The sequence below is a fragment of the Chionomys nivalis genome, chromosome 22, assembly GCF_950005125.1.
Source record: "Chionomys nivalis chromosome 22, mChiNiv1.1, whole genome shotgun sequence".
In the NCBI taxonomy this organism is placed as follows: Eukaryota; Metazoa; Chordata; class Mammalia; order Rodentia; family Cricetidae; genus Chionomys; species Chionomys nivalis.
This window is the reverse complement of record NC_080107.1, coordinates 15,921,174-15,947,884: the sequence shown is the minus strand read 5'-3', so window position 1 is coordinate 15,947,884 and position 26,711 is coordinate 15,921,174. Positions and strand designations below refer to the sequence as shown.

Here is a 26,711-nt window from a genome sequence, read left to right as displayed (position 1 = left end):
TTTCTCAGTTTCTACCTACCATTTGTGTGGGTGTGTAGATATATGTGTGCGTGTATTTTTAAAATTATTTTTAAATTTTTATTCATTATTGTATATATGGTCTCTCTGTGTGTGTGCATACTATTACATTACACTGTCAAAGTATGGTTTTACATGTTATGCTTGGGTCCTCCCCAAAAGTGTCAAAATTGGTTGGGGAGATGTCTCAGTTAATTAAGAGATTGCTTAGAAATAATGATAACCAGAGTTCAAGTCCCAGAACATACCTAGGAAACTATGAGCAGGCTATATTAAGGAATATATATTATATGTAGCTGGATAGCCATGGAGTTCTAGGGATCTGCTTTCCTCCACTTCCCCAGTGAGAAGATTGTAAATAAAATTATATACATACATCATAACTCTTCTTGCCTAACAGAAGTCCAAAATCAGGAAGGGAAAATTCCAAGGGAAATAAAAAGAGAGGGAAGGAAGAAGGAGAAGGAGAAAAGGAGAAGGGGAAGGAGAAGAGGAAAAAAGGAAATCAGCAAGAGAAAACTAGAACTCGGATAGAAAAGCATCTTGGAACAATCATTTTTTGTTAAATGATCTGAAAGTTAGAAAAGAAACCTATACAATGTGGAAATGTGTTATCTAAATAGCACAGAACTCAGAGGGCGTGCAGCTTTTCCCATGGGCATCACCATGAGGCTTGCAGGGGGTGTAATCTACAGCAAACAGTCAGATAACTGCCAGGAGACAAACTGCAGCGCCAATCCGCTTCACTTCCAAGGAGGCTCGGCGAAAGATAAACAAGTGCCGTCCCTCTCCTTCTGCTAATTTAAGCTTAAAATTAAAATCGAAAATCCCCAGGGTTGCTGAAAAAGGTTTTTGTTTTCAAAAAATGATAGGCTTTAAATCCCATTCAGTCGCTACTGTCGAATATGACTCATGACAAAACTGCCGCTTGCACTTCAGCGACTGGAGTAACGGCTCGCCTTGCATTAACTGCATCTGCTCCAGCTCATGACACGCCCCCTCCCTTTGCTGTCTGGGTTTATCGGATGCGACTTAGGTCTCCCAAAGCTTCACGGTGATTTGCAGCACTAAGCGGAACATCTTTCCGAGGAGATGGCGTGAAGCGTTCAAACCCCTCTGACGGACATTGCTTTAGGCAAGAATCTTTCTCAGGAGATTCTGACCTGTGCCCCTCTGCCCTGCTTTGAAAGCCCCTCCCCCTTCTGAAAAATCTCCCGTATTCTCAAATATTACAAACTCCCTCTCCCTTTGAGACCCCCTCGTCTTTGAATGAGCACGGAGACTTTTATAGTTTTCCTTCGCGCTGATGTTCTAGAACATGCCATGTGTGCTAAATGCACCGAAAAATGCACCAGGAAGTGCACTAGCATCTGTGAGAGCTCATGCTCGACTTCTTTTCATTTTTTTTTCCCCAGCAACAAAGGATTTGCTTCTGACCAGCAGTTTGGTTGTGGTCCACACCCTAAGAAGATGCTTTGGGATTAAAAGGCCAGGGCGTAGAATGATGCTTTTTGCTTTGGATTATTTGCTTAGAAACTCTAGCCAAAGCCAGTGAGCCATAGATCAAAGCCGGGTTTCCTTGGCGATCTTAATGGCAGCTTCAGGTCTGAGTCAGCGACCTGGACCTTTCATTCATTCAGGCTGCCAGGGGAAGGGAAAGGGGAGGTCAGGTCCCTGTTGGGCTGAGACTCCATTCCCTGGCACCTGATACAACTAGCCTCTAGGCTGCAGGAGGCTGCCAGAGCTTCTCTACCTCAGACAGTAAATGGCTAGTTGTCATCGGGGTACCCTTCTGGGAAGGAGGCTTTATCCCACAGTGGATGCTTTCCGTGCTCCCCGACTGCGTCTTAGGACAGGATCAAGGCCATCATCCGTCCGGTGCCAGAAGTGTTGGCTGCGGATGGCTCCCAGCCAAGCCTCTCCAGGAACTGTCCTTGGCTTGAGACTGCTTTCTCTCACTGCCTGTGCAGTGCAGGGCCAGGCCTGGGGAAAGGTAAGTGAGGAGCTGGCCTCCTCAGCTGAATGTAAAACGTCAGATCCTGTCGTTTTACACAGTTCTATATAACAATACCATCACAGTTCTCTATAACAATACCATCAGTATGGGTAAGTTTTTCTTTTTGCCAGAGGCTTGGCTATGTCTCCACATAAACACTTATCACACATTTATTTATAGGTTTTGATATCTTGTACATTGTGATTTTTCACAATGTTATATCGTTTTTAACAATGATGTGTAAATACATTCACTATTTTGACTACTGAATATTTGGATGGGCCTAAATTTTGCCTCCTGGCAAATGCCTCACTCTTCCACTTTAACCTGCACTGCTGGATTGTTTCATCAGGGACAAAGGCCTGTCTACTTTGACTTAAAAAGACCAACCCTGAAGGGGCTCCTCCAGCAGCAGAGAGGCCCCTGGAGATCAGCAGAAACCTGCTGCACAGTCCAGCCCTGCTTCTCATCCCCTTTTCTTTCATCAGTGCTATTCCCAAAGATGCTTCTTCAGGTGAACCTCTGCCTGTTTCCCCTGGGTGGTACCAGGCAAGAGAAATGAATATGGGTGCTCAGAGAGCCTGGGAAACTGTCCAAGGTCGCACAGTCCCTACGTGCTGAGAATAGGGATGGTCTCACATAAAGTCTTCACACTATCCTATAGACTACGATCAGAAGAATGGGCACAGCCCAACAGGTCAAAGGTAAAGCCAAAGACCCTGCCATCCTCACACACCATCCTGATGCGCTGCGGTAAGGTTCTGGGATTTCCGGGTTGTCGGCCTGAGATGGCTCCAGCCTTTTAAGCAGCAAAGCATATCACTTTCCCAAAGATGTCCGCATAACAATCTCTTGAACGGTGGGTGTGCTAACTGTCAGGGCAAGAGAAACTGCAGGTTTGGCTGCATCAATGGGGGAGCACCTTTCACTGTCTGCCAGGAACCACTTCAGGCCACTACAGGCGCAGGCTTCTCACTAGGGAAGGAAGGAGACAGAAGTTAAGACAAGTTATGATGGCAGAAACCCATTGGAGTGATTGACCATGAGCCTCTCCCCACCCCACAAAAAATGCAGGAGGCTTCTAGAACCTGGTGAGTTCAAAGAACAAACTCCACCTTAGAACTCCCAAAGGAAGACTGCTTGGTAACACCCTGCACCCTGCTTTCAGGCATAGAAGACCCATTTCAGATTTCTAACCTAAGAGAAAGGAAAAAAAAAAAACTTGTACGGTTGGGAGCCAACCACTGTGCAGTGATTTTCTCAGAACGGCAGTAGGTTACTAGTACAGACCCCCCAAGGGCAGGGCTTTTTCTCCCGAAACCAGGGCTTCTCTCCACATCACTCCGACTTGATCCTTAGCTGGAGAAGAACCCTAATGTAACTTGACGAACTGGAGACAGGTTCAATGAAGACTTCTCAGTTGTACAACATTAGACAATTTTTAAAAAAAAGAACTTCGTTGTGTGGAAGGATTGATCATCAGTACTGGTACAGATGGCCATGTTCTTCCGACAGATGGGAGTCTAGGATGGGCGGGACAGCTGCATGGAGGCAGCAGGATGATTGACAGAAAGGCAAGCACAATCCAGGAACTCTTTAGACAAGAACACTTTTTTTTTTACTGTTCTGATTTTCTCCCCAATTCTTCAGCAATACTGCTGTGTTTTTTTAAGATAATATTTTACAAGTATATTTCCTTTACTCTGCTGATTCTGTGGTATTTGTCTAGTACTCAGAATATTGATTGTCTAGAACTAATTAGTGTGTGGTAGCAGAAGACAAAATGCCTATTATTTTCTTGTGGAACCAAGGCTTCTGTTTTTCTCTTGTTCCTTGCTGCCTTGGAAGAGAGTCCAGTTTCAGATCCTCTTGTAGTTGAGCAGGAGAAGACTGGCCTAGGGTCATGCTGTTAACCATTTGATACAATGCTTATCATACAAGAGCTGAATGTTGCAGAATTTTCTATATTAGTTATTATAAAAGTGATAAAAATTTCTTGGATAAGAGCCACAACAGGAAAATTTGGAGCATTAACTAAATATCAAAAACATAAACAGAAGAGAGTTGATTTCTGTTCAATAAAGTAAGGGGTTCTTCTGTGGAAGCAGGTGAAGAGAGAGGATAGTATGTTGTGTCCATGAGATGAGGGAGGGAGAGAGGGCAGTCACAGTTTTATAGTTAAATGGCTAGAACCTTGAACGACCTTGAAATGATATTTTGCTCTTAGCATGTGTCAGCAAGGTGGCATTTACAGTGGCGTCATTATCAGGCAGAACCCTAGAATCCATCCGGAGAATCATCTCTTCCTCCCTAAGGGCTCGCTGTCTTCACTTGCCTTCTGCCTCTCCTGATAAGTTCACTTTACCAGATAACATCTTGTTTGTGCTGAGCCCCTGAAGGAGTGACACTCATCTATCTTCTTGGATTGCCTTCCTTGTTTGACTGATGCTAAGTCACAATGCCCCAGGACAGACATATGATCCCAAGAAGATGAAGGTGTTATTACTCACACTCGGTCGAATGGCATAATAGGGAATCCTTAGGGCTCAAGTAATCTAGCCTGATTTGATCTTCTCCAAGTTTCTCCTCATCTTTCAAAGCAGTTGAGGTGGTAGTTAACGTGCATTTTTACACGACAATTAAACAATATATAGATATAAAACTCAACACAGTAAGAGCAATAAAAAGTTTGGACAGTTCTATGCCAACACAATATCAAAATGAAGGCTTTTGGATCTTTATGACTGTCTTTGGTTGGGAAAGTGGAAAGCCTTGCAGAAATCTTAGTAGATGGCAAACATCTGGTAGAAAGGAAATAAATGAATTACCGTGTAGAGGCAGGTGTGCTGGTTCACTTGGGGTGCTATGGCAAGAAAATCACACACTAGAGGCCACTGCAGGCAACTTGATAAGACATTGTCTTAGAGAGACGACAAAATGATGAAATGAAAGTTTAATGTTTTCTCTATTTTTAATTAAAATTTGCTTTTTAAATGTAGATGATTAACTATGCCTGGGTGTAGGATGGGTAGTTTATGAGCAAACACGGCTTGCACAGAATACAGTGTTGGATGCAGATAGATGGTTGGCTGGCCTCCACTGATGGTCTCGTGGTTGGATAACTTAATATAACGAAAGAAAAGATCACAGACTACAACAGGAAGCCAGAGGCAGGAGTGGGGGACAGTTCTGATTTTTTTTTTTTTTTTTTTTTTTTGGTTTTTTCGAGACAGAGTTTCTCTGTGGCTTTGGAGCCTGTCCTGGAACTAGCTCTGCAGACCAGGCTGGTCTCGAACTCACAGAGATCCGCCTGCCTCTGCCTCCCGAGTGCTGGGATTAAAGGCGTGCGCCACCATCGCCCGGCTGATTTTTTTTTTATAATAATAATCTGATCTTGGAGGCTCTAACTGGAGTCTTGGGAGAACTACATTAATCTCTTCAGAGGTGAAGGTTTAGGTGACCCAGTGACCTTTCACTAGGTGAAACATCTTCAAGTTTCCACTGCTTCTTAGTGTCAGAACACTAGGGCATATGCCTTGAGCACACATTCCCTTTGGGTGCACCCTATATAAAATTAAACTATAATTAAAATTAAAATTGATTTTGTATATATTATATATAATAATATAATAGTTATATTATATATAATATAATGGGTTTATTATATTATATTTTAATTTTAATTATATATACATACACACACATTGGTGAATGGATGTGGTAAATAAATCATGTTCTCTGAGCTCTACCCCTCATTTTTAAAACGAAAGGACAGTAATCTGAAATGTTAAGAGGCGTATGCGTTCCATAAGCAATGTCAATGACGTACTGATCACCAGAAGACACCTTGTTGTTGGAGATGACGAGGCATTTCAGAAACGCATGCATATTGCATTTTATCTCCCTGCCAGCAGCGCCGGGCGTCCCACTAGGAACCTGCATTCTTCTTTGCACTGCCTCCCTAGAGGCAGGTTCCTCAGCATCACGGGTTGACGGCTGTGTTCTTGAGCACAGAAACAAGATTTAGTTGTAAAATATATGTAAGGATGTATTTTCTTTGAAACAGTTCTGGGGCTGACCCTCGAGTAGTGCCCTGTCAGTGTGCACGGAGGATGACGTCGCAAAGGTGTGAACAGGCTGAGCAGTCTGGTGTCGGGTTCCTTGGTGGTCCTTCCGGCTGGGGCTCCAGGATTGCTCCCTTACTAAGCACAATGCAGAGCATTTCCCACCTGCTCTGTGCGCACTTCCTGCTCAAACCACATTCCTGACAGCAGGTCAGTGTTGAATCAGCTGCCTCCCATCTGTAGGCTCGTTTGCATGTCAACAGTCTACCCTTAAGTACCATCTTAAACACCAGAAGACAGAGGCTTCAAAAGCCTGGAGAATTTGCCCCAAGTCACACTGTTAAGAAGGCTGAAACCCCAGACTGTCTGATTCCAAAGCACATGATGCTACGGGGGCCTCTCTGTTCTTATCCACGATTAGAGGCAGGTCGGACCGAGTACAAAGCGGGGTGCCTCATGCTGGTCTAAGTCAGAGAGAGTCTATTAAAATTATATTGATCTGAACCAAACTGTGATCCTGTATTGCACTGTCTCCTTAGAACATAACCATAGAGGATGGGCTAGAAACGGTTTTAAAATTGTGCCCAACTATTTTTACAATGCGAATCTCCAGCTGTCCCCTTTCAGTTTGTTTTTGGTGCTGTTTGAAGGGGTAGCATATCTTGTCTAGCTCTCTCAGCACTGATGTAGGTTTCCTCTTTTCACCTTCTACTATTTGCCTTCTGCCAGGGCTTCCATGCCACTCACTGCAGTTCGCTTCTCAGCGGTTGAGGGAATAGCAGAGGGCTTCATTATGTTTTTCAAGTTAGTGTGGATAAGAGGGAATAGAGCAGGTTCCTCCCAGACGCTGATTTCTAGTCAGCATGCTGCTTGGGTTCCCTGGATGAACATATTTCAGCCATCCTGTGCCTAAGGAGAAAAACACCACTCCTGGCTCAGGTTGCTATGGTAACGGATGCACAGCAGGCAGCTGCTGTTTCATTTAACATCACTGGCTTTAAGAACTTGAGGGGAAAGTATACTTTCACATAAGAGAAACAGGAAGGTGGGCAGTTTAATTAATGCATCTCAAGCTAATGCAAGGAAACAGGTCACTTGCACTGTTTGACCATATCTCTCTGAGTTCTATTTTAGGTCTGTATCCGATCTCCATCATCAAAGGACAGGATCTTTCTCTCATCATGTGTGAAGTGCACAGAGTGGGCAAGAGAGGAGAAGCAGGGCTTATGCCGGACCTTTAGCGGAGGATTTTTCACTTTCTAAAGCCATCTCAGCTTGAGTGTATACAGAATTGCTTTCTCTTCTCTCTCCCACAAAGGAGGTCTGAGAGATGGGTTGCTAGGCAACCTCACACCGAAGTCTGGGGCGCTTTGAAATTAACATAGCTGACCTCCCCATCATCTCTGCAGCTACGCTATTCAAAACCATTTTATGAGTCTGTAGGATTCAAGAAAGTAGATATAAAATGTAAATACAAAATAATGAATAGGGGAAACAAATCCTTTTCAAGACAAGACCAAGATTCGTTCCATGAGCTACACAGCAGTCTGGAAGGATAGGCGGAAGGGGGAAAACAGTGTTGGCTGTTGTAAATCAGAAACTCACATTGTTTAGTAATATAAGGAGACAACACTTTCCTCAGTATTTTTGGAAATATTTATAACTGCCGTGTAGACCATCACAGCAGAATCTGAAAATATTTAGCGTCCATGGAAAGATAACTCAGTTTCTAATGATGCCATTGCTCTATGTGTTTTAACAACAATGCTCCACTCTCGTTCTTCACCACCTGGTGGTTTGTTGAAAGCTTCAGAGTCTCCTCTCTCCTTTCTATCACTACCTCATTAATGTGACATTGTTGGCATGGGAAGAGATGGAATTCATTCTGCGCGGGGCGGGGGGGGGGGAGCATTTAGAAGGAAACGGCAATGGTGCTCCATGGAGCACAGCTGAGGCTCGTAACCACAAGACATTCTTTCATGTGGCTCTTTCAATGCTCCATGCCACTAGGGTATGGTTAAGGGGACATTTTAAGATAGGCTGCACGGATCAATACTAAAAATCCAAGTTGGCATGTGTGCTGGGCAGGGAGGACTGCAAACAAATGGGCTTCAGAGGGTTTGTGTTTGTTGTGGGTGCTGGGGTGAGGTAATTCTGAACCACTTTCATTGGATTAATGAGAAATGAATGAGTTAGGATCCAGGGTTTCAGTATGAAGACTCATGGAAATAATTCTGGTGGAAGCAAGAAGCTCTGTGGAATGAGTTGGAATTGATGGGATTTTGTGATTCCTAAAATATACATGTACACATGAAAAGAAGTACACCTATGTGATCCATATATATGCGTTTTCATGCATGTATCCATGTTTATTGACTGCAGAAAGAGCACAATTTTATACCCAGGGATCAAAGAACAGATTTTTGATCCATATTTCAATCATTTTTCCTTTATTTATTTGTTGTGTGAGTGTGTGGGTATAAGGATTCTTTTATGTGTGTGGAAAATGGAGGATGATTTCTGGGTGTCAGGTCCCACCTTCCATTCTGTCGGTTCTAAGGATCAAACTCCTGTCATCAGACTTGACTGAAAATGATTTCAACCTCTGTCTATCTCTTCTCCTACCTCAGGTCTGAATTTCAAATATCAACCCCCTAAGAAGGGAATCATGTCTTTTCAGTCTTGTTTAAATGCCACAGAATGGAAATGCCTGGATTCCAAGGCCCTGGGCAGGGTAATCAGAAATTGTATCTAGGGGACCTCCTCATGCTGGAAAGTAAGGAAGCACACACAGTAGACATAAGTTTCTGTCCCGTCTGGTCCCATGGTCATTCAGTCCCAAAGAAACACATAGAGGTTTATACTAATTATAAACTGTTAGCCTACTAGTCCAGGCTTATTGTTAACTAGCTCTTGTAAGTTAAATTAATCCATCATTCTTGTCTGTGTTTAGTCACGTGGCTTGGTACCTTTTCCCAGTAAGGCATTCTCATCTTGCTTTTTCTGTGTCTGGCTTGTGACTGAATCTCTGCTTTTCCTTATCCCGGAATTGTCCTAGTTGGTTGCCCCATCTATACTTCCTGCCTGGCTACTTATGTATATGAGTGCTCTATTGCATGTACACCTGTATGCAGGAAGAAGGCATCAGATCCGACTATAAATGGCTGTGAGCCACCATGTGGTTGCTGGGAATTGAACTCAGGCCCTCTGAAAGAGCTGCCAGTGCTCTTAACAATTAAGCCATCTCTCCAGCCCCAAAACTTAAAATTTAAACAAGGCTAAAAAGAAAGCAGCTGAACAGAGAGTAGATCCTAATGGGGGGGGGGTGAAGCTGGGAGTGAGGAAAGACCCTATTGGCAGTAAGAGGCGAGAAGGTATTGTATCCATTCTGATCCTTATGTTGATAATGGCAACACTTTGACTACACAGGCAACTGTCTTCTTATGGAAGAAATAATTAAGGGTAGAGGTGTGTGGAACTCACATGCTACTCAACCCAATCTTGGGATGCTCTGAAAAAACAAGCCATGGTTATTTATATGTGACTGTGTAAATGCATATAAATATTAGCTACTTTAATAAGTCTCTGGGTAAATATCTGTTTTGGTGTGGGAGCCTCTGCAGTCTTTTTATCTATGCAACTCCCTACAAATCTGAAATGATTTCCAAATGAATTGTTTATTTAACAATTCATATCTGTCGGTGGAAAAATTAATTTATACTGGTATACAAATGGATCCTTAACATTTTAAGAAACATATGAAGGACCGGACTGATAGCCTAGTGACTATTTATGAAGAAGCCCGACGAGTTGAGGTCTGTCCCCCAGAGTCCACATAAAGAAATCGAGGCATCATGATACCACTCTGTGACCCAGAGAAGAAAAGACAGGTTTATTTCTGGGGCTTGTCAGTCATCTTAGCATACCTGGCAAGTTCCAGGACAATGAGACGCTCTGCCTACAACACACAAATGACAAAACATAAAACATGTGGATGGTCCCAAGGCATGAAAGCTAATGTTTTTCTCTGGCCTCTATGTGCCTGGATACACATATAGACATGTACATGTGCACACATCCAACACCCATGTATATGCACACACACACAGACATACACACATACACACCACAAATACACACCACACCACAAACACACACACACACAGGAACAGAAACAGACAAATATATGATTAGTCAACACATCCAGCAAAACATGTTTTGACTGCAGAGAAATGACACCAGGTTATAGGCCCATGTCTATCTTGTGTGGCATGTGTTCACTTATTTTAAATTTACATATATATACACATATACCTATACATACATATAAAGTATATTTATATTTGTGTGTGTGTGCGTGCGTGTGTGTGTGTGTGTAGACTTTCCTCTACTCTGTGATTCTTGCGTCACACTATCTTCTGCACTCTATCGTGTCCGTCCTGGTGAGCGTGAATAGCAATTTTCCATAAACACTGTCAGGCAGGAGTTTTCATTTATTGAATTGGCTGATTTCAATGGTCTCGTTGTAGTTTCTTGGAAAGAACACTTCTGCAGGTCAGCATTTTGGCTTCACCGTTTTTCCTGAGAGCTGCTAAGCTTAAGGAGCCTTCCAGTGATAGCTGAATCGGAGTGATGCTGCCGTCTACCGCCAAGCACCTGTCCTGCTGCAAGTGTTTTCTCAGGCGCTTACATCACTTCCCCCATTAAAAATACAACCAGGCTGCCTTGGGCGGAAACGGAAGTGGTAATTACCTTCTTAAAATATCCCTGTTTTCTTAAAAACAGCTTAAGATTGCCAAAAGAACTTGCTTGAAGGAAGATAAAAATAACCCACACTATCTGAAAGCAGGCTGGCTTAAAGACTGCCTTCCCTTCTAAGGCTCACCCCTAGGAAGGAGGCATTCAGAACCCCATTGCTCAGCTGTCTTCTTTTATGGGCTCAGATTGCATTCGTGGGCACCACGCCAGCTTTCCTGATGAGCACTGTAAGGCAGATTGCAAAGTGAAGCGTTTGCCTCAAAAACATCTGGCTCTAAAGAAAGGTAGGAGGAGCTAAGTGACACATTTTTGCTCAGAATTATGATTTATCACATCTAGTGCCACACCCCCCTGCCCCCATCTCAAATCTGTAAGGCCGACTTCTAACAACCACGACTCGGAACATGGAAGTAAGTGGGAAAGTCCCTCAAGTCCAAGCCAAACAAGGGCTAAGACTCCATGTTTATGCAGGACAAGGGGCTGCCCTTTGGCCAAAGACTATTTACTATGAAACAGCTAAAGCCCATTAGCATAAGTGTTCCTCCAAACAACTTTGTACATGCCATCTCCTTCTGAAGTTTCCTTTCTACATTTCTTAATAAAAATTGTGCAGCTCTGCCTCGTTCTTCTAAAGTTCCTGCACCCCACTGTTTTCCTACTTACACTTTCCCAAATCTCTGGATTCTTCTCCCTTCAATATTGATTGATTCTTCCACATAAATATTTCAATACCAAATACTTCTTTCTTAAAAATTAATCAGGCAAGTCAAAACTTCTCTTAACCCTGTTCTTCCCACTGTCCTTTATCTAAATATTAGACTTCTAAATATCTGTCTATTCTGTCTCCTGATCCTTGCCTTCCATTCTCAGGGTGTCACTAATAGCTCTGTACCCTTTGGGTGAGGGATTCTCGGTGTGATCCTTCAAGGGCTCCTCTGTCCTGTCAGTCAGTGCCATTTCCTGGAAGTCTCTCTTCTATCTTCTCACTCTGGATCTCAGGCAAGCAAAGGAAATTAGAATATATTTTGTCGGAACAATTAGAAAAATTTGACTTAGGAAATGAATGTCAGCTCTTTTTTTTCCAATTCATATTTGCTAAGAGCTTTGAACAGTAAAAAGGAACTTTGCAAAAGTTGTCCTCTAAAAATTACATTTAAAATGTCCCACTTTTATTGTAAAATGTTTATTGTCGTTGGCTTTCATCATGGCAAAGAAATAATTATAACTCAGTTTAAATTATAATTATAAAACAAGTATAAATATATATGGGATATATATTCAGTCTTGTGTATGTATGTATGAGGGGACTGTTATATATGGGGCTGGTTTATTTTTTAATTATAAATTTTTGAGAAATCGGTATATAATTTGAACAATTATATTTTTCAGCTTTTACGATTTAAACAGTTAAATATCATTGGAAAAATTTACTGAGTGTTTGAATACATTTAATATCTACATAGCAACCCATCATTAGATAAACATGAATATATTTGGTTATTTCTTTCTTTTGTTTTTAATATGAACAGTGTCAATTCAGCAACAACAAAAGAAAAATAAAAGCCCTGCTGCCCAAGCCTGCTCCATCCCTGAGGCCCTGCGACCCACGCCCCCTTCATCTCCCGGGGCGTGCTGCCCACGGTCCCTCCATCCCCGAGGCCCTGCTGTCCATGCCCCCTCCATCTCCCGGGGCGTGCTGCCCACGGTCCCTCCATCCCCGAGGCCCTGCTGTCCATGCCCCCTCCATCTCCCGGGGCGTGCTGCCCACGGTCCCTCCATCCCCGAGGCCCTGCTGTCCATGCCCCCTCCATCCCCGAGTACTCCCGCTGGTGCTTCTCTAAACGGGACAGGTGGTCCGGGGAAAGACTCGCTGTGCGGCCTTATTTCTAGGGCAATGCATAAGCACAGCCCTTGCCTTCCATGCATTATTTATAAAGAGCTCAATCAGCACCAACAGTGCCACTCTGGAAATGACTCGTCGTCTTTGGTCGCTCTTCTCAGAATCTTGATTCCAATCTACTTGAACCCTAGTCTAAAGTTCAACATCAATCCCTCCACCATTCCTGTAGGAAGCCCTCCCTTCCCAGGCTTGCTCTGGGTTTCTTTGGCTTTGGGGAAAGAAAACTATTGCCCGGGGGTACCCCCACTTATTACACTAGACCTGTTAAAATCAAAACACGCTAAACTTCCAAAGGCTCGCTATTCCCTGAGTGCAATTATTGAGAGCCAGGCTCCATGGAAGCTTCTTCTACCTGTGGGACGTCTGACTCTTCTCCATCCTGAAGGCAGGCACAAACTTCTACTCAAAGTACCGCGGCTGTTGAAAGTGTAGTTTGGAGTGGTAGCTTTAAGTTTCACATGCTTGTGATTTAGAGATGTCATAAAAAAAAATCAACTCAGAGGAAAAAAAAATTCTAAGGCAGTCAATACTGAAAAGTTAAGATAGGGTGGCAGGAGCCAGAGAGGTAGGATGGTTACACTGAAACTAGCCTGGCTCTGGCAAAGGCTTTTCTAAAGAGATAAGAAAAATAAAAACGAAAGGAGTAGGGCCGTTCAAGGGACTGTGCCCCGAGCGCCCACCCTCAAAGATGCTCTTGCTCCAGCACGGCTGTACTCCTAAAGGTTCAGAATGTTCACAAACAGCACAACCAAGCGGGGCTGTGTGTGTGTGTGTGTGTGTGTGTGTGTGTGTGTGTGTGCAAGTGCGCAAATACGCAGAAGCTGAAGGGGGCAGAGGAGCCAATGAGGAGCCAATGAGGAGTCTCACCACTGGGGAAGAATTCTCTTTCAGCAGCTGTTAATGCTCACAGTTCTACAAAGAGGGGTTGGGCACTTTGGAGTCTCTAGAATGGGAATAACACATTTCCCAGAGTTGGGATGAGCAAGTGTTGTAAGATATGTAAAAGTGTTTTTATTAGATATGAAATAGTTCCTAAATGTCATTATCAGAGTTTTGTGAAATGCTATAATTGCAATTTTGGTGAAGAATGACTGGAATTTTATAGCACATAACTGGCAGTAACGGGACTCTAAAATCACAGAGATGTGATTCCCAAAGTAATCTATTTTAAAGAAAACCAATTATTAAAATATTTTATTGCAAGTGAAAATAAAACTGAAGAGTATTATATTTTTAAAAAACTGAAAAAGATGTAGATGAGACACTGAAGAGAACCCTGAGGACTGAGCTGGTTAAGATTCGGGCATTTTGACATAACAAAGCTGAGCCTGGCTCTGGAAGAGAGCTACTAGTTTGGGCAGAGCCTGCAGCTGTGCTCGCTCCCCTCTGTGCTTTCTGAGTCCCTGGTGACCAAAAGCAACGCCCACTCTTCTCAGCAGACCTGTGCCTAGGACCCATTAGATACACGGACTGGGATACTTCAGACTCAGTCCCATGGCTTTCGGGTAAGAACTGCCGGGCTACCTATTTGAACAGGTTTCAGAAAGTGGCCATTTAATATCGCACTAGCTTTGAGAGTAGGAAGCACAAACATAACAAAGCGAGGCAAAGCATGCTTTCAAACTTTTCCAGGAAAGGTTTTTCTAAGAAATGTCATTTCCTCTAATATGCAACACCACAGATTGTCCTGTGAGATTATCTTTATTCTACAAAACAATGTATCTTTTGAGTTCTCAGAAAAATGTAAACCAGATATTGACAAAAATCTTTATTAAAATATACATTTAAAATCTTTTTTATAAATTACATGAGATTATATCATAAACTATAATAAAAAATAACAGATAACTATAGACTTTAAATAGGATTGTTGAAAATCTAATGCTCTTTAGAAAAGATATAACACCTAGACCTTAACAAAAATATCCTCTATAAACAGGAGCTAGCCTTTATCACAGAACTCCCTCATTTGTGGCTAATGGAAGAGGAAAGCTGGCTCTCAGCCTCTCCACGAGCAAACACCACAGAAGATGTTCATCCGTGGACAGCAGCAGCCTCTGCTGGAGAAGGGGAGGACAGGCTTCTGTGACCATGTCAGCTGGAGCTGTGTGACATCCCCGCCCCCCTCCTGCTCAACAGCTCAAAGGAAAGAATCATTTTCAAGGTTTTCAAGGTCTTAAAGATGCACGGGCCTTATCAAGTATATCCTTTCTGATTTTGGGGTAAGCTGGATGCGCTTCAAGAACCTGGGAAAGAAAGCCAAAATAACTTGTAATGAACGGTTGAGAATGAGGGAACTATGACTCTTATTACAAACGGGCATTACGGCCATAACTGTAAGATTGCAAAGGCGACCACGGCTGTAGTGGTGACTCATTTAGATAAGCAGGTAAGAGCAGCACAATATGGAACCACACATGGAAACATCCCATACATGCTTCCTAAACAGATGGCTTAGAGGGCAACTTGTAATACTTCTGTAACTCAGCTACTTCAGATGGGTAACAAACTCTGGGAGATGAAGTTACAGGGAGTATGCATCAGCTTTCCCTGGACTGCTGGAACACTCACATTCTGGGAATACCATGTCTAAGAGTGAGGAGCTACTGATTTTAAAAAGACAGAGCTCTACCAGTGACCCTAACATGCACTAGGATGCATAGCCTTGCTTGCTCCCTAGTGGGAGTCTAGAGCACGGCCTCTGTAGCATCCACAGTTACCTTAGTGAGAAACGCTCTTACAGATTAAGCAGTCAACAGCAGTCCCCTCCCCAGATGTTCACTACAGAAGTGTGGGAACTTAACTATCTGATCAAAGGGACCTGAAACCATTTTAAAGAGCTTATTCTGGAACTCTCACTTGCATGGAGGATCATGAGACATGGCAGGTACAAAGGAGCTGTGGAAATTCTAAACCTGGAAAGTACTTAAACACGCTATTTTAATTGTGGGGTTTTAATGGAATGAAATGCAGAAGTACTTTTTATAGGGTAATCTTATCTGTAATTTACAAATCAAAATTCTCTAATAATATTTAAATTTATTCACAAAAAGTTCCACTTAAAATAACGACCTGGGAAACCAGTACTATCTTCACATGTGTGCCTGGTGCTGCAGAGGCCAGAAAGGATGGTGGAGGCCCTGGACCTGGAGTTACAGGTGGTTGAGAGCTGCACATCAGTGCTGGCAACCAAACCTGAGCCCTCTGCAAGAGCAGCAAACGTTCCTAACTGCTGAGTCATCTCGCCAGGCCTTCACATATCTTCCAAACTGGGTTTTGTTTAACATGTTTTCCCTACTGGCCTATGTCTTTAAAATGACACGAACACTTTACTACTTGAAATCCAATCATAAACACGTCCTTGTTTCCAATAAACTTATTTTCTAAATTTTGAGCTGACACTGATAATTTCTCCACAATTGATTTAATAAACTAGCTAAAGGACTGCATTTGTCTATTGCTTTCGATTGGATTACATTTTGAGAGTAAAAGAAACTTGTCCATCTGTGCTTTGAGTTATGAGCCCTAGCCTTTAAGAGCTGAGCCATCTCTCCAGCCTCCATCTGTACTAGCAAAGAAACTGTAATTTAAGCATTTACCTGGTGACAAACGTCAATTGCATCCACATATCGCTTTGCTTTTAAGTAGTTAAATGCCAATTTGTAACCTGTTAAGACAAAAAAAATGATACAGTGGTATATACTTTTTTCCTTCTTCTTTTGTTGACTCATTAGAGAAGCCCCAAGGGAGGCTGTTGGCCAAACTAGCACAGAGAAGTGACATGGTGTTAGAAAATCAAGGGGAATTAAGACGTGCAAACAGAAGAGAGCAAAGCTAGAAAAAAGGATGTCAGTGAATACCTGTTGGGAGAGACACTGCACAGTGTACTGAAAAGGTCTCATTGGTTTCAGGTTACAGTAAAAACCCATCAAAAGGCAGTAAAAAACACCATAGCCACTAATTTTTATGATACAGGTTCATTTTGTACTTATTAGGGAAACTGATTTCTGTAGCCAACCTTCTGTTAGGAGAGGAAGTACCTTATTTAAGCAATTGGATGAGTCAATGAGTAATTTCAGACACAGAGAGATTCCAGTCATGAGCCAATCCCAGAAAGTTATAGCAGGAGCCTAAACCACAGGAAGAGGGTGTTGCGGTGTTTGAAATTGAAGGGTAAGGCCTAGGCTGAGCTGGCTGGGAATCAAAAACACTTCCTCTTTCAGGTGGGGGTGAAAGGGGGATGACTACATTTGTCAAGACCAGTGAGTGGTAAGACACAGAAGAAACCCCTTCCGAGTCCTTGCTTAGAAAACAACAAATCAGAGATCAGCACAGGTGATGTGTCATCAGATGTCCAATTAATGAACAGTAAGTCTTGTCACAATTATGCACACCGAAATGTCACTCTTCTAGTGTTGACAACTGCAAGTTTTAAGACACTCAAAATGATTATTGCTCTCCTACAAGAACTTCAAGAAAAAGAAAACTAAGATTACAGTCTTTCCTCTTCTTCTTCCACAATGGTCCCTGATGTGGGATTCCCCTCTCTATGCTGTGAATATGTTTTATTGCCACTGGTTAATAAAGAAGCTGCTTTTGGCCAATGGCTTAACAGAGTAAATCCATGCAGGAAACCCAAACAGAGATGGAGAAAGAGTAGGTGGAGTCAGAGAGATGCCATATAGCCACTGAAGGAGACAGACAACTTGGGAACTTTATCAGTAAACCATGAGCCTCGTGGGAAAATACAAAATAATAGAAAAGTGTTAATTTAAGATATAAGAGCTAGCTAGAAATATGCTTATGCTATTAGCCAAACCGTATTGTAATTAATATAGTTTTTGTGTGAATATTTAGGGTCTGGGCAGCCGGGAAACAAACAAGCAGCCTCTGCCTACAGGTCCCCAAGTCCTGGGAGGAGAGGGTAAGTATCGATGCCCAGTTTAGAGCCGAGCATTTCTCATCCTCTCATCCTGCAACATGGCCACTTGTGAGTTTCTGAGTCACCATCTACTGCAAATACAAACTTCTCGGATGAGGGTTCAGAGGTCATAGCAATAAGCCATTCATTACGAGTCAGTTTAATACTCTGGCCATTTAGCAGAATAATCTAATAGGTTCCCCTTTAGGGTCTATGGCATGCTAACCACGCCCAGTGAGAAAGTTCACTTCCTGTTACCTGCAAGGTGTAGAATGTTCAGCTCCTTCTCCATCACCATGTCTGTCTGCATGTCACCGTGTCCTGCCATGGTGATGATGGACTAAACTTCTGAACTGTAAGCCACCCAATTAAATGTTTTCCTTATAAGAGCTGCTATGGTCATGGTGTCTTTTCACAGCAATAGAACACGAAGAGAGGGACTACTTTGGAATCACAGGCACATTGCCTGAGTTTTTGGTTTTCAGTTTACTTAACTATTAAGAAAACAATTATTAACCTCTCATAGTATAATTATACTTGTTTTTGTTTTTATTTATGGCTAAGGGTGATGGTTCATGTGTGATGTGCACCACTTGCATGTCTGGTTCCAGCAGAGGCCAGAAGAGGAAGTCAGCTCCCATGGAACTGGAGATACAGATGGCTGTAAGCCATCTTGTGGGTGCTGGGAACAGAGTCTGGGACATCTGGAAGTGCATCTAGTGCTCTTCACTGCTGAGGCATCTCTCTAGCCCCTCTTAGTGCAATTTTAAAGATTATATGGTAATCTTATTATGGAATGTTTTTAAATACTTTGGAGCACCACATAAATAACAACACTTTTTTCCTGACAAACTCTATATTAAAAACCATGACTTGAATGTTGGAAGTCAATAAGGTTATCTTGAACAAAAGCAAAATGAGAAATGAAATAAAGGGCTATAAAGCACAACGAACATGTACAATACAGGCATGTAACATCTCTCAAAAGTGTGCACAATCAATTATAGGGCAAGCAGGAGAAAGGAAAAGCGAACCAGCAGTCTAGTGATTGCCATGTAACCCAAGCATAGGTGTGAGTGGGTCCTTCCCTCACTGGCTCTCAGTTCCTAGTGCTCTTCTAGTTAAAATATTATCTCATTTTAAATGTGTTCTTGTGCATAGTTAGACAAGGTATGCAACTATATATATATTAAATGTGAATCATAAATATATTACCGGCATATCTATCTTGGTGCCATTTGCAGTGACAGCACCCGATTCTGAATGCTATGGAAACAGTATGTAGATTTCAAGGGTCTCTTGACAAGCGAAGGTGAAATGAACTGTATATTAGGCCAGTCAGACTGGAGGAGTGGATACAGTGACAGTTGGAAAGGGGAAACAAAATGATTGAAAATGTCGGAGGAACAGCTATGAAGGAACGCTGGGACAGCTGCCAAGATCATATATAAACTACAATAATGTAAGGAAAAGCTGGCGGGCTGGAGTCTCTGTGTTTTCAGAAGTTTTCCAAGGAATGGAGTATATAAATAACTTGGAAACATTTTACTCTGGAATAAGTTATCAAAATTATTTATATTTTATGGGTATTTAGAAATTTACATGTTACAAGGCGACTCTATCTCATGTGATGTATAATATGAAATGGAATGAAAACTTCTAAACAATCATTAGTTCCTGCACTTTGTCTAATCCAGTGAGTTAGCAGATCCTGAAGACACACAAGTCAGGGCCGAGCTACACAGACGGCACTGAGTGGAGGAAGAATGTCTGACTTCAAGTCAAACCCGCCACACAGCGGTTACAGACCGGGGCCATGGCAGGCTAAGCTAATATTTTAAAATTGCCTAATCTAATGAAAACATCAACACCTTTATACTCACAATGAGCCAAACCATATTTAGAAACAAATTGACATGCAGTAAAGCAGATCTGAAGGGACCTAGCAAATAAGGCAGTTTTACAGGCTTTGTGGCCACAGAAACTTTCTCCATCACTCTCTGTCAACTATAAAAAGCCCGCCAATATTTTAAGGGAGCACAGGTGAAGTCTGCTTAGCAGTTTTAAAAGACCGTGTCAAATGGGAAAGATGACAGTCTTCTCAGGAAGAGCTCTTCCTGAGTCACATCAGGAGGAAGTTCCACTGGATGCCATCCTCCGTGAGAGGGGAGGACACTAGACTGCACCCCAAGACACATCTGTGCTGCTTCAGTGAACCAGACTCAGCTCAGTGGGAGGAGCCTCATTACCAGGAGGCTGAGGCTAGTCACTGAGCACACTTCTGATGTCACCCAACTGTTCAGAGACTCTAGACTGACAGTCTTCAAGCAAGAGTCTACAGACACAGTTAATGATGGTTCTAGATGCTCAGAGTAACACAGTCCTTTGTAACACCCCAAAACTGTACTTGAATGTTAAAAGGCTTTAGAAGATCAACAAAAGAAACGTAGGTGATGATCTAATGTAAGATTTGCATAGTTTATTTGGCAATGGGATACTTTTTGTCCATAACGTTACCTTTTTGCAAACAGGAGAGCGAAGGGAGAGAGGAAAAGGCAGAATCAGTCTAGATGAAAGTTGACTGAAGACAAGCCGGAACTTCAGGAAATCATACTTAACTACATGAATACGAAACACTGATAATGGAAGGGGGTTTTTGGTTTGCATTTCAGAGAAGATTTAGAGATGATATGCCATTTCTTGTGAACACCCTGGGCTCAGTGTGCTGAACTCACCCACGGCTGGATTTGTCTGGTTGGTGTGTTTCCATGCCATCTCATAGTTGAAGGCCGCGTCTGTATATGCTTGCTCTTTCTCCATAATGTAGCCCATATATTCATAAGCTTTGCAACAAGACTGAGGGGAAAACGGAAAGCATGAACAGATCAAGCTCTGTGGCAATCAAATTTCATGGGACGTGTATGACATGCGCACCAGGCACACGAACTCATCTAAATGGTGGCTCAAGGAATGGCTTTCAAACTTGACTCTGACACCAAGAGCCAGCACAAGTCTTTCAGGAGCAGAATTTGCTGTATAGAAACACATATCATGGTGTGCATGTTTTACTTATATACAGGCGCCCAGATTATTGTGAATAATTTAAACACATATATAGACTTAATATGGATATATAACTTTCCTTCAAAACTCCTCGGCTCCTGCCCCATATGACCAAGCAAAACATCCTTAGATGCTATGTCATTTTAACCATATAAATGCTGGGATGTTTCTCTAAAGAAAGACTTCCTAAATACCACCAAACTCATGGCACACAGAATGTACCAGCTTCTAAGTCACCCATATAATCAGACACTAGTCATATTTCAAATTGTCATCATATAATTTTTAAAAATGTTTGTTAGATAGAGCATCTAATCCATGCCACAGATTGTGAGTGGTTGGAAATAGTTCAAGTCTGTTTTGATCTAGAGAATTTCTCTTCTTTCTCTCTTATCTTAACCAAAAGTAGTACAGTCTTTACAGGAGCATTTATTCCCATGCAGCTTTAGCTGACTGCATCTTTGTGGTATTTCTATAATATAGTCCAATAACACTGATAGTTCCTGCTTTTTGCAGTGATTCTCAACCTTCCTGTTATTGTGACCCTTTAATACTGTTCCTCATGCTGGGTGACCTCCAACTATACTTCATAACTGCAATTTTGCTATTGATATGAATTATAATGTAAACATCTGATATGCAGCATATCTGTTATGTTACCCCTTAAGGGGTTACAACCCACAGGTTGAGAAATGCTGTTTTAGAGGCTCAGTCTGAATGTTTCCTTTAATGCTAACAATTTATTGTTAACATTTTTTCCTTATTCTAAGACATTTCATCAGTATTTTCATTAAAGCCACTTCCCATTAAACAAAGACAAAATGAACATCTGGGAAAGTCCCTTTTACTGCTTAGATGCTCAGCACAGATCAGTCTTAATGTTTTGATATTACTTTTTTTCATTTCATTTGATTGAAAATACAGTGTACATTTGTATTTAACTTAATTATTGTGTATTCTGTCTCATCCCAGAGTTGTCTTTGTCACAGACATTTTGTTCTTCCATAATAAAACCCAAGGTGTTTGATTTTCTCCCTTTTTGTAATATTCTGTCAATTCTTAAACTCTTCAAGTTGGAAAAAATAGTGATACTTATCATTGCCTAATACTTGGAAAAAATCTTTACATCAAGATGTTTTACCAAAGAACTGACTACTTAACAGTGCAGTTTACAGAAAACCCAGGACAAGGGCTGAATTCTTCCCAATCGTCTGACAAAGAAGTCAGTTTTTTAGCACGCTGCAGTGTTGACTAATTCTATTTTCTGTTCGTATTTTTAAGGAGTATTGGTTTAACATACTGGATGTGCTTTAATCTGTGGCAGTTCTCATTCCCTTTGGTACTTGGTGTCCCAGCTCTGGCTGCCGGACTGTCTTCAGCGTGGCTCCCTAGTGCCTGGCATGACTCTCACTGTCTTTGAAAGCTTCCTTGCCATCTGCTATGGCAAGATGCTCTAGCGTTGTCTTATGATTTCTTGGTCCAAATATCAGTGATTTTCACTTTAAAATTACATAACTCAAGGTCCCTAAGCATTGATTTCTGAGCCTCATGCTTTCAAATAGACAAACCAAACCAACATGGCTGAATGAAGGCTCTAAAGGAGCAAACAAGTTTCATCATATAAGGTGTTGTGTCTGCTCAGTGTTGACAAAGCTGAGATTTATCTGTGACAGAGTTTTAAATCCTATTCAGTGTTGCCTAATATCAGACTAGTCATATAGCACTCAACTGTGCAGTAATTTAGATTTTAAAGCTTATTAATGAATATTTTGTTTTCAAGGCCAATTTAAGTTAAATTTGATGAAACTGGTCATTTAAAGAAGCCTGCCAATTGATAAATGACTAATGCATTGTGGTTTTTAATTTTTAAGACATTATCTTAATACTATTAGGTAATCATAACTCCTCCTTAAAAAGTAAATTATTTCCATTTTATAATCTAATTTGCTTAAAGAGAATAAAAAAGATTTACTGTGATTAACATTTTTAGCTAATTGGTATGAATCTGTGAATATAAACAGCCTCAACTTTCTAAGTCAAATATAACTATTTCTCAGCAAATACTAATTCATATCTGAACTTAAATATGTCGATGGTAAGATATCTTCTTTATGTGTATGAACAACAGAATGTAAATAAAAAGGGCTTACATTGTACAGACTTGAAGATTTTTCATTTTATATCTAAAGATAAGAACTTTTATTAAATTAAATTGGAAGCCTCCATCTCTGTTATGCATAGGGGGTTCTAATCTTATGGAAATGACAAGCAGCTGCAATAACTTAATCAAAAACACTTCTTAAAGGGAGGGACAGACGGCCACAATTAATACTCTGCAATTTTCATTAGCTCTGGGATGAGATGGGTAATCAGAGCAAATGCTTGACATTCCAAAAGTACTTCCTGTAAGTAGGGCACCCTCAGCTGAAACTTGAAGCTGCATAAATCTATCTTCCCATTACCTTCAAGAGAACACAGCTTCTTTCTTTATCACTCATCACGTTCATTTCCTGATTACAGTAAGAACATTTAAAATTCAAGACACTCTGGGGAAACATCAGGAATTGACCCACTGCTCTACAGTGGACGCTTACATAACACAGCTGACCAATGTTTCTCAGTCACCTACATGGTTATGGCACAGGCACCGCTTTAGTAATTCTTCTGCCATGTCATATTTTGCTGACTGAATATAAATATCAGCAAGCAGCAGCCAGCTCTTCTCCAGGTCTTCGGCTTCAATAGGATTCCAAGTCATTTTTGCAATCCGCTTCAGCTGGTTTCTGGCTTTTGGAGTCTGTTTTAAGATCATATAAGCTGTTGCCATTCCCAAGAGAGCAGGGATATGGTCCTTCTGTAAGAAAACTGAACTTTAGATCACAAGAAGCACCACCCGGGAAGCAGCAAACACCTGCTAGGAACTCACCTGTGCCTCAGTCTGGCTGCGTGCAGAGTTAAGTGACTCCCACTCTCACACGGCAAAGGATCCCCAGGAACCCACTATGAGGAAATCAATAAAGCTGTGGCCCAGATGGATTCACAAGCTATGCAGATGCTGAAGCGCAGTCCCAGCGACCAGTGCAGCTTCATCTCTAACGGGACTGCCTGCCTGATGTAGTTTTGTACAGAAACAGAAAGATTGAAATCTGACTCCACCGTAACGCTTCCTGAGCAGCTTTCCTTTCAGAGTTAAAGCTTTGCCTCCTTGGTTCTTTTCACCTGTCAAACAGTAGTAACACTTTCCCATCCAAATGACGGATGGGAAAATTGCTATTTTCCCACTTTTATTAACAAAAATTTCTTTTCCCAGTGAAGTTTGGCTAATGAAATGTCATAAATAAGGTGTGCCCCAAACTGTTTGCACAGTCCATAGAATACTCATGGTTTAAAGCACTATTCCTTTAGATAAGGTTAAATCCCCAAAATGTCAGACTTCTGTAATGCCAAGAGGCTAATAAGAACTGGCACACAAAAGGGGCTGTTAGAAACTACCCAGAACATGGACTTAAGCAACAGTGTGCAAATCCCCGACTAAGCTTAGAAGAGGAATCTCAATACTTTCAGGAAGAGGGTCTCAGTTTACAGAAGAGGAATCTCAATACTTTCAGGAAGAGGGTCTCAGTTTAAAGCCCGGAGAGCAGAAATGTGACAGAGGAGAGGGCAATGCTGTGGCTACAGCAAAGGCTCCTGTAAGGCTACATTCGGACAACTAATGGCAAACATCCAAAAAGGAGCATGAAGCGATCACCTGAAGCCCAAGACTGGTTGAAGTCAGCAGAGAGAAGGGAATGTATTAGGGCCTGGCAGAAACAGGGTGATAGACTACTTTCTTGGCTCTAATGTTCTTTTCTTATTTATTTTTGTTTATTTGTTTTCTATTTTTTGAGACAGGGTCTCTCTCCATACCCTTGGCTGTCTTGAAAAGTCACTAAGTGGACCAGGCTGGCCTCCAACTCACAGACATCCACCTGCCTCTGCCTCCCTAGAGCTGGGATTAAAGACCTATGTCGACACATCCAGGTTCTAATTTTATTTTGAAAACGAAGCTTGTTTACCCAGATAAGAAGGCAAGGCAAAAGAGTTTCATTTGGTACCAAATCCAATCAAATGGAAGTAGTTTTCGCAGAGACTGTCACAAATTACGAAACCGTGTCCTATTCATCTCGGGAGGACAGAGGATGTCAGTTAACGATGGCTGGCCATGCATTTGTCAACTGGTCCTACAAGGACCTAAGAAGAGACTAGTCCTGCATCTCCTCACATGAGCAAAAATGTCCATGTCATACAGATTTAAAGTAAGTCTTTAATTTTACAGTCTTCAGTCTGATTAGATTAGATCAGCTTTTTCTTCCTTCATTGCTTGGTCACTGCTATGTGAACAGTCTCTCTCTCCCTCTCTCTTCCTCCCCCCCCCCCCCCCGCCTCTCTGTGTGTGCATGCTTGTGTATGTGTGTCAAGACCCAGGTGTCTTTCTCAGTCACTTTCCAAATATTCTTTTCTGAGTCAGGGTCACAAACTAGACATGAAGTTCAATAATTTGGTTAAGGCGCTGTAGTCAATAACTTCAGGGATTGCAGCCCCCCAAGTGCTAGGACTACAGAACGGCACCTCTACTTCTCTGACTGATATTGGGTACTGGCGAGTCTGAGCCCAGGCTTGATTGACAAGCACTTTACCAACACAGCCATCTCCCAATCTCCATAGCTAAGAGTTTCTGAAACTGAAAACCTAGTTTGAATCTCAGCAGTAGACCATCAGGCCTTCTTCTGACCTTAGATGCAGACTCAGCACTTTCCAGGTACACACAGCTTCTGAAGCACAATTCCTTTACTCTCAGCCACCGCAGAGGACAAATCTCAGGGGAGGCCAATACAGTGCCAATGCGATCTCTACACAGGGTTCAGGTGGGCCCACAAAAGCCAGTGGGCCAGTGCAGCATGGCCTCATGCACCATGCCCCTTCCCCATGACTTCCTGTCATGTTCCTCTGAGCGACACAGTGCTCTGAATTAGACATCGCGCTTCTCTGCCTTTGTTCGTACTTCCCTTCACTCAGAAGATACTTTGCCCACTTCTATCTGTAAAAATGCAAATTTCCCAAGACCTTGAACCACAGCTGTTTCTAGAATCCCAGCTTCTATACAAGAGTCTCCGACTCTCCTTATATTCCCTTCCATTTGCAGCTACAAGGGAGATTAGAACGCATTTTCTGGATTCAGATAACCATTATATTCAGTATGCTCCTCTCATTTTTTCTGAAGATTATGAAAATTTGAAAAGAAGAATACGCTATTTATTCCTGTGATTCACACTCTGCTGAATCCCGACTGGCTGCTTAATGAATATTCATTGTAGTGAATACACTGCCTATGAGTTACATGAAAAAAAACGCAACGCAAACACCGCGTTCCTGAATTTTAGTTCCCCATCACCATCTCTTGGCTGATCCAGTTAGTAAACAGATTTGCAGGTAAAACCGAGTAACACAGACACGCAGGCTAAAAACAATGCAGTCTCATCTCCACAGAAAACCCTGCTTAGTCTGTCGATGAGAGAGCTGCAAGGCTAGTCACTGCACCTGGCTTTTATTTCTCTTAAGCTTTACAGGAAAATGATGGATTTACTCAGTAAAAACTCATGACTATGTGATAGACTACCCCTCTCAGCAGTTGGGGGCTGGGACACCTAACTGCAAACTGTACCTTTCAAAATTCTTTTAGATTTGCATCAACTTTCCAGTGCCCATTTTTCAGTAGCTGACATTCATCTGTTACAGAATGCCAATTCGGGTAGGCCTATTCTTTTCTTAGTTTTAAAAAACAAAACCATATCACAGAAACAAAGTATTGATGGAATGTATATTATTTTATTTATAAGATATATTTATAAATATATTTTATTTCTTTATAAAAAGTATATAAGATGACACAGTGAATTACTGTTGACCTGGAAGTCAAACTGCTCATCTTTAAAATGGGAGCAATAATCATGA

General features: G+C 41.8%; 1 protein-coding gene across 2 annotated transcripts in view; it reads right to left on the bottom strand.

Annotated features, from left to right (window-relative positions):
- Nucleotides 1-14,490: 14,490 nt before the first annotated feature.
- The window catches only part of Ttc21b (tetratricopeptide repeat domain 21B), a 59,580-nt gene continuing 47,359 nt past the window's right edge, over nt 14,491-26,711 (bottom strand). For both annotated transcript variants that reach the window (XM_057755321.1, XM_057755322.1), the window contains 4 exons: nt 23,350-23,574; nt 20,393-20,513; nt 16,336-16,403; nt 14,491-14,982 (listed from right to left, as the gene is read on the bottom strand). In XM_057755321.1, the coding sequence (XP_057611304.1) occupies nt 14,905-14,982; nt 16,336-16,403; nt 20,393-20,513; nt 23,350-23,574 (492 nt within the window). In that variant the 3' untranslated portion in view covers nt 14,491-14,904. The remainder of the gene's footprint in view (nt 14,983-16,335; nt 16,404-20,392; nt 20,514-23,349; nt 23,575-26,711) is intronic.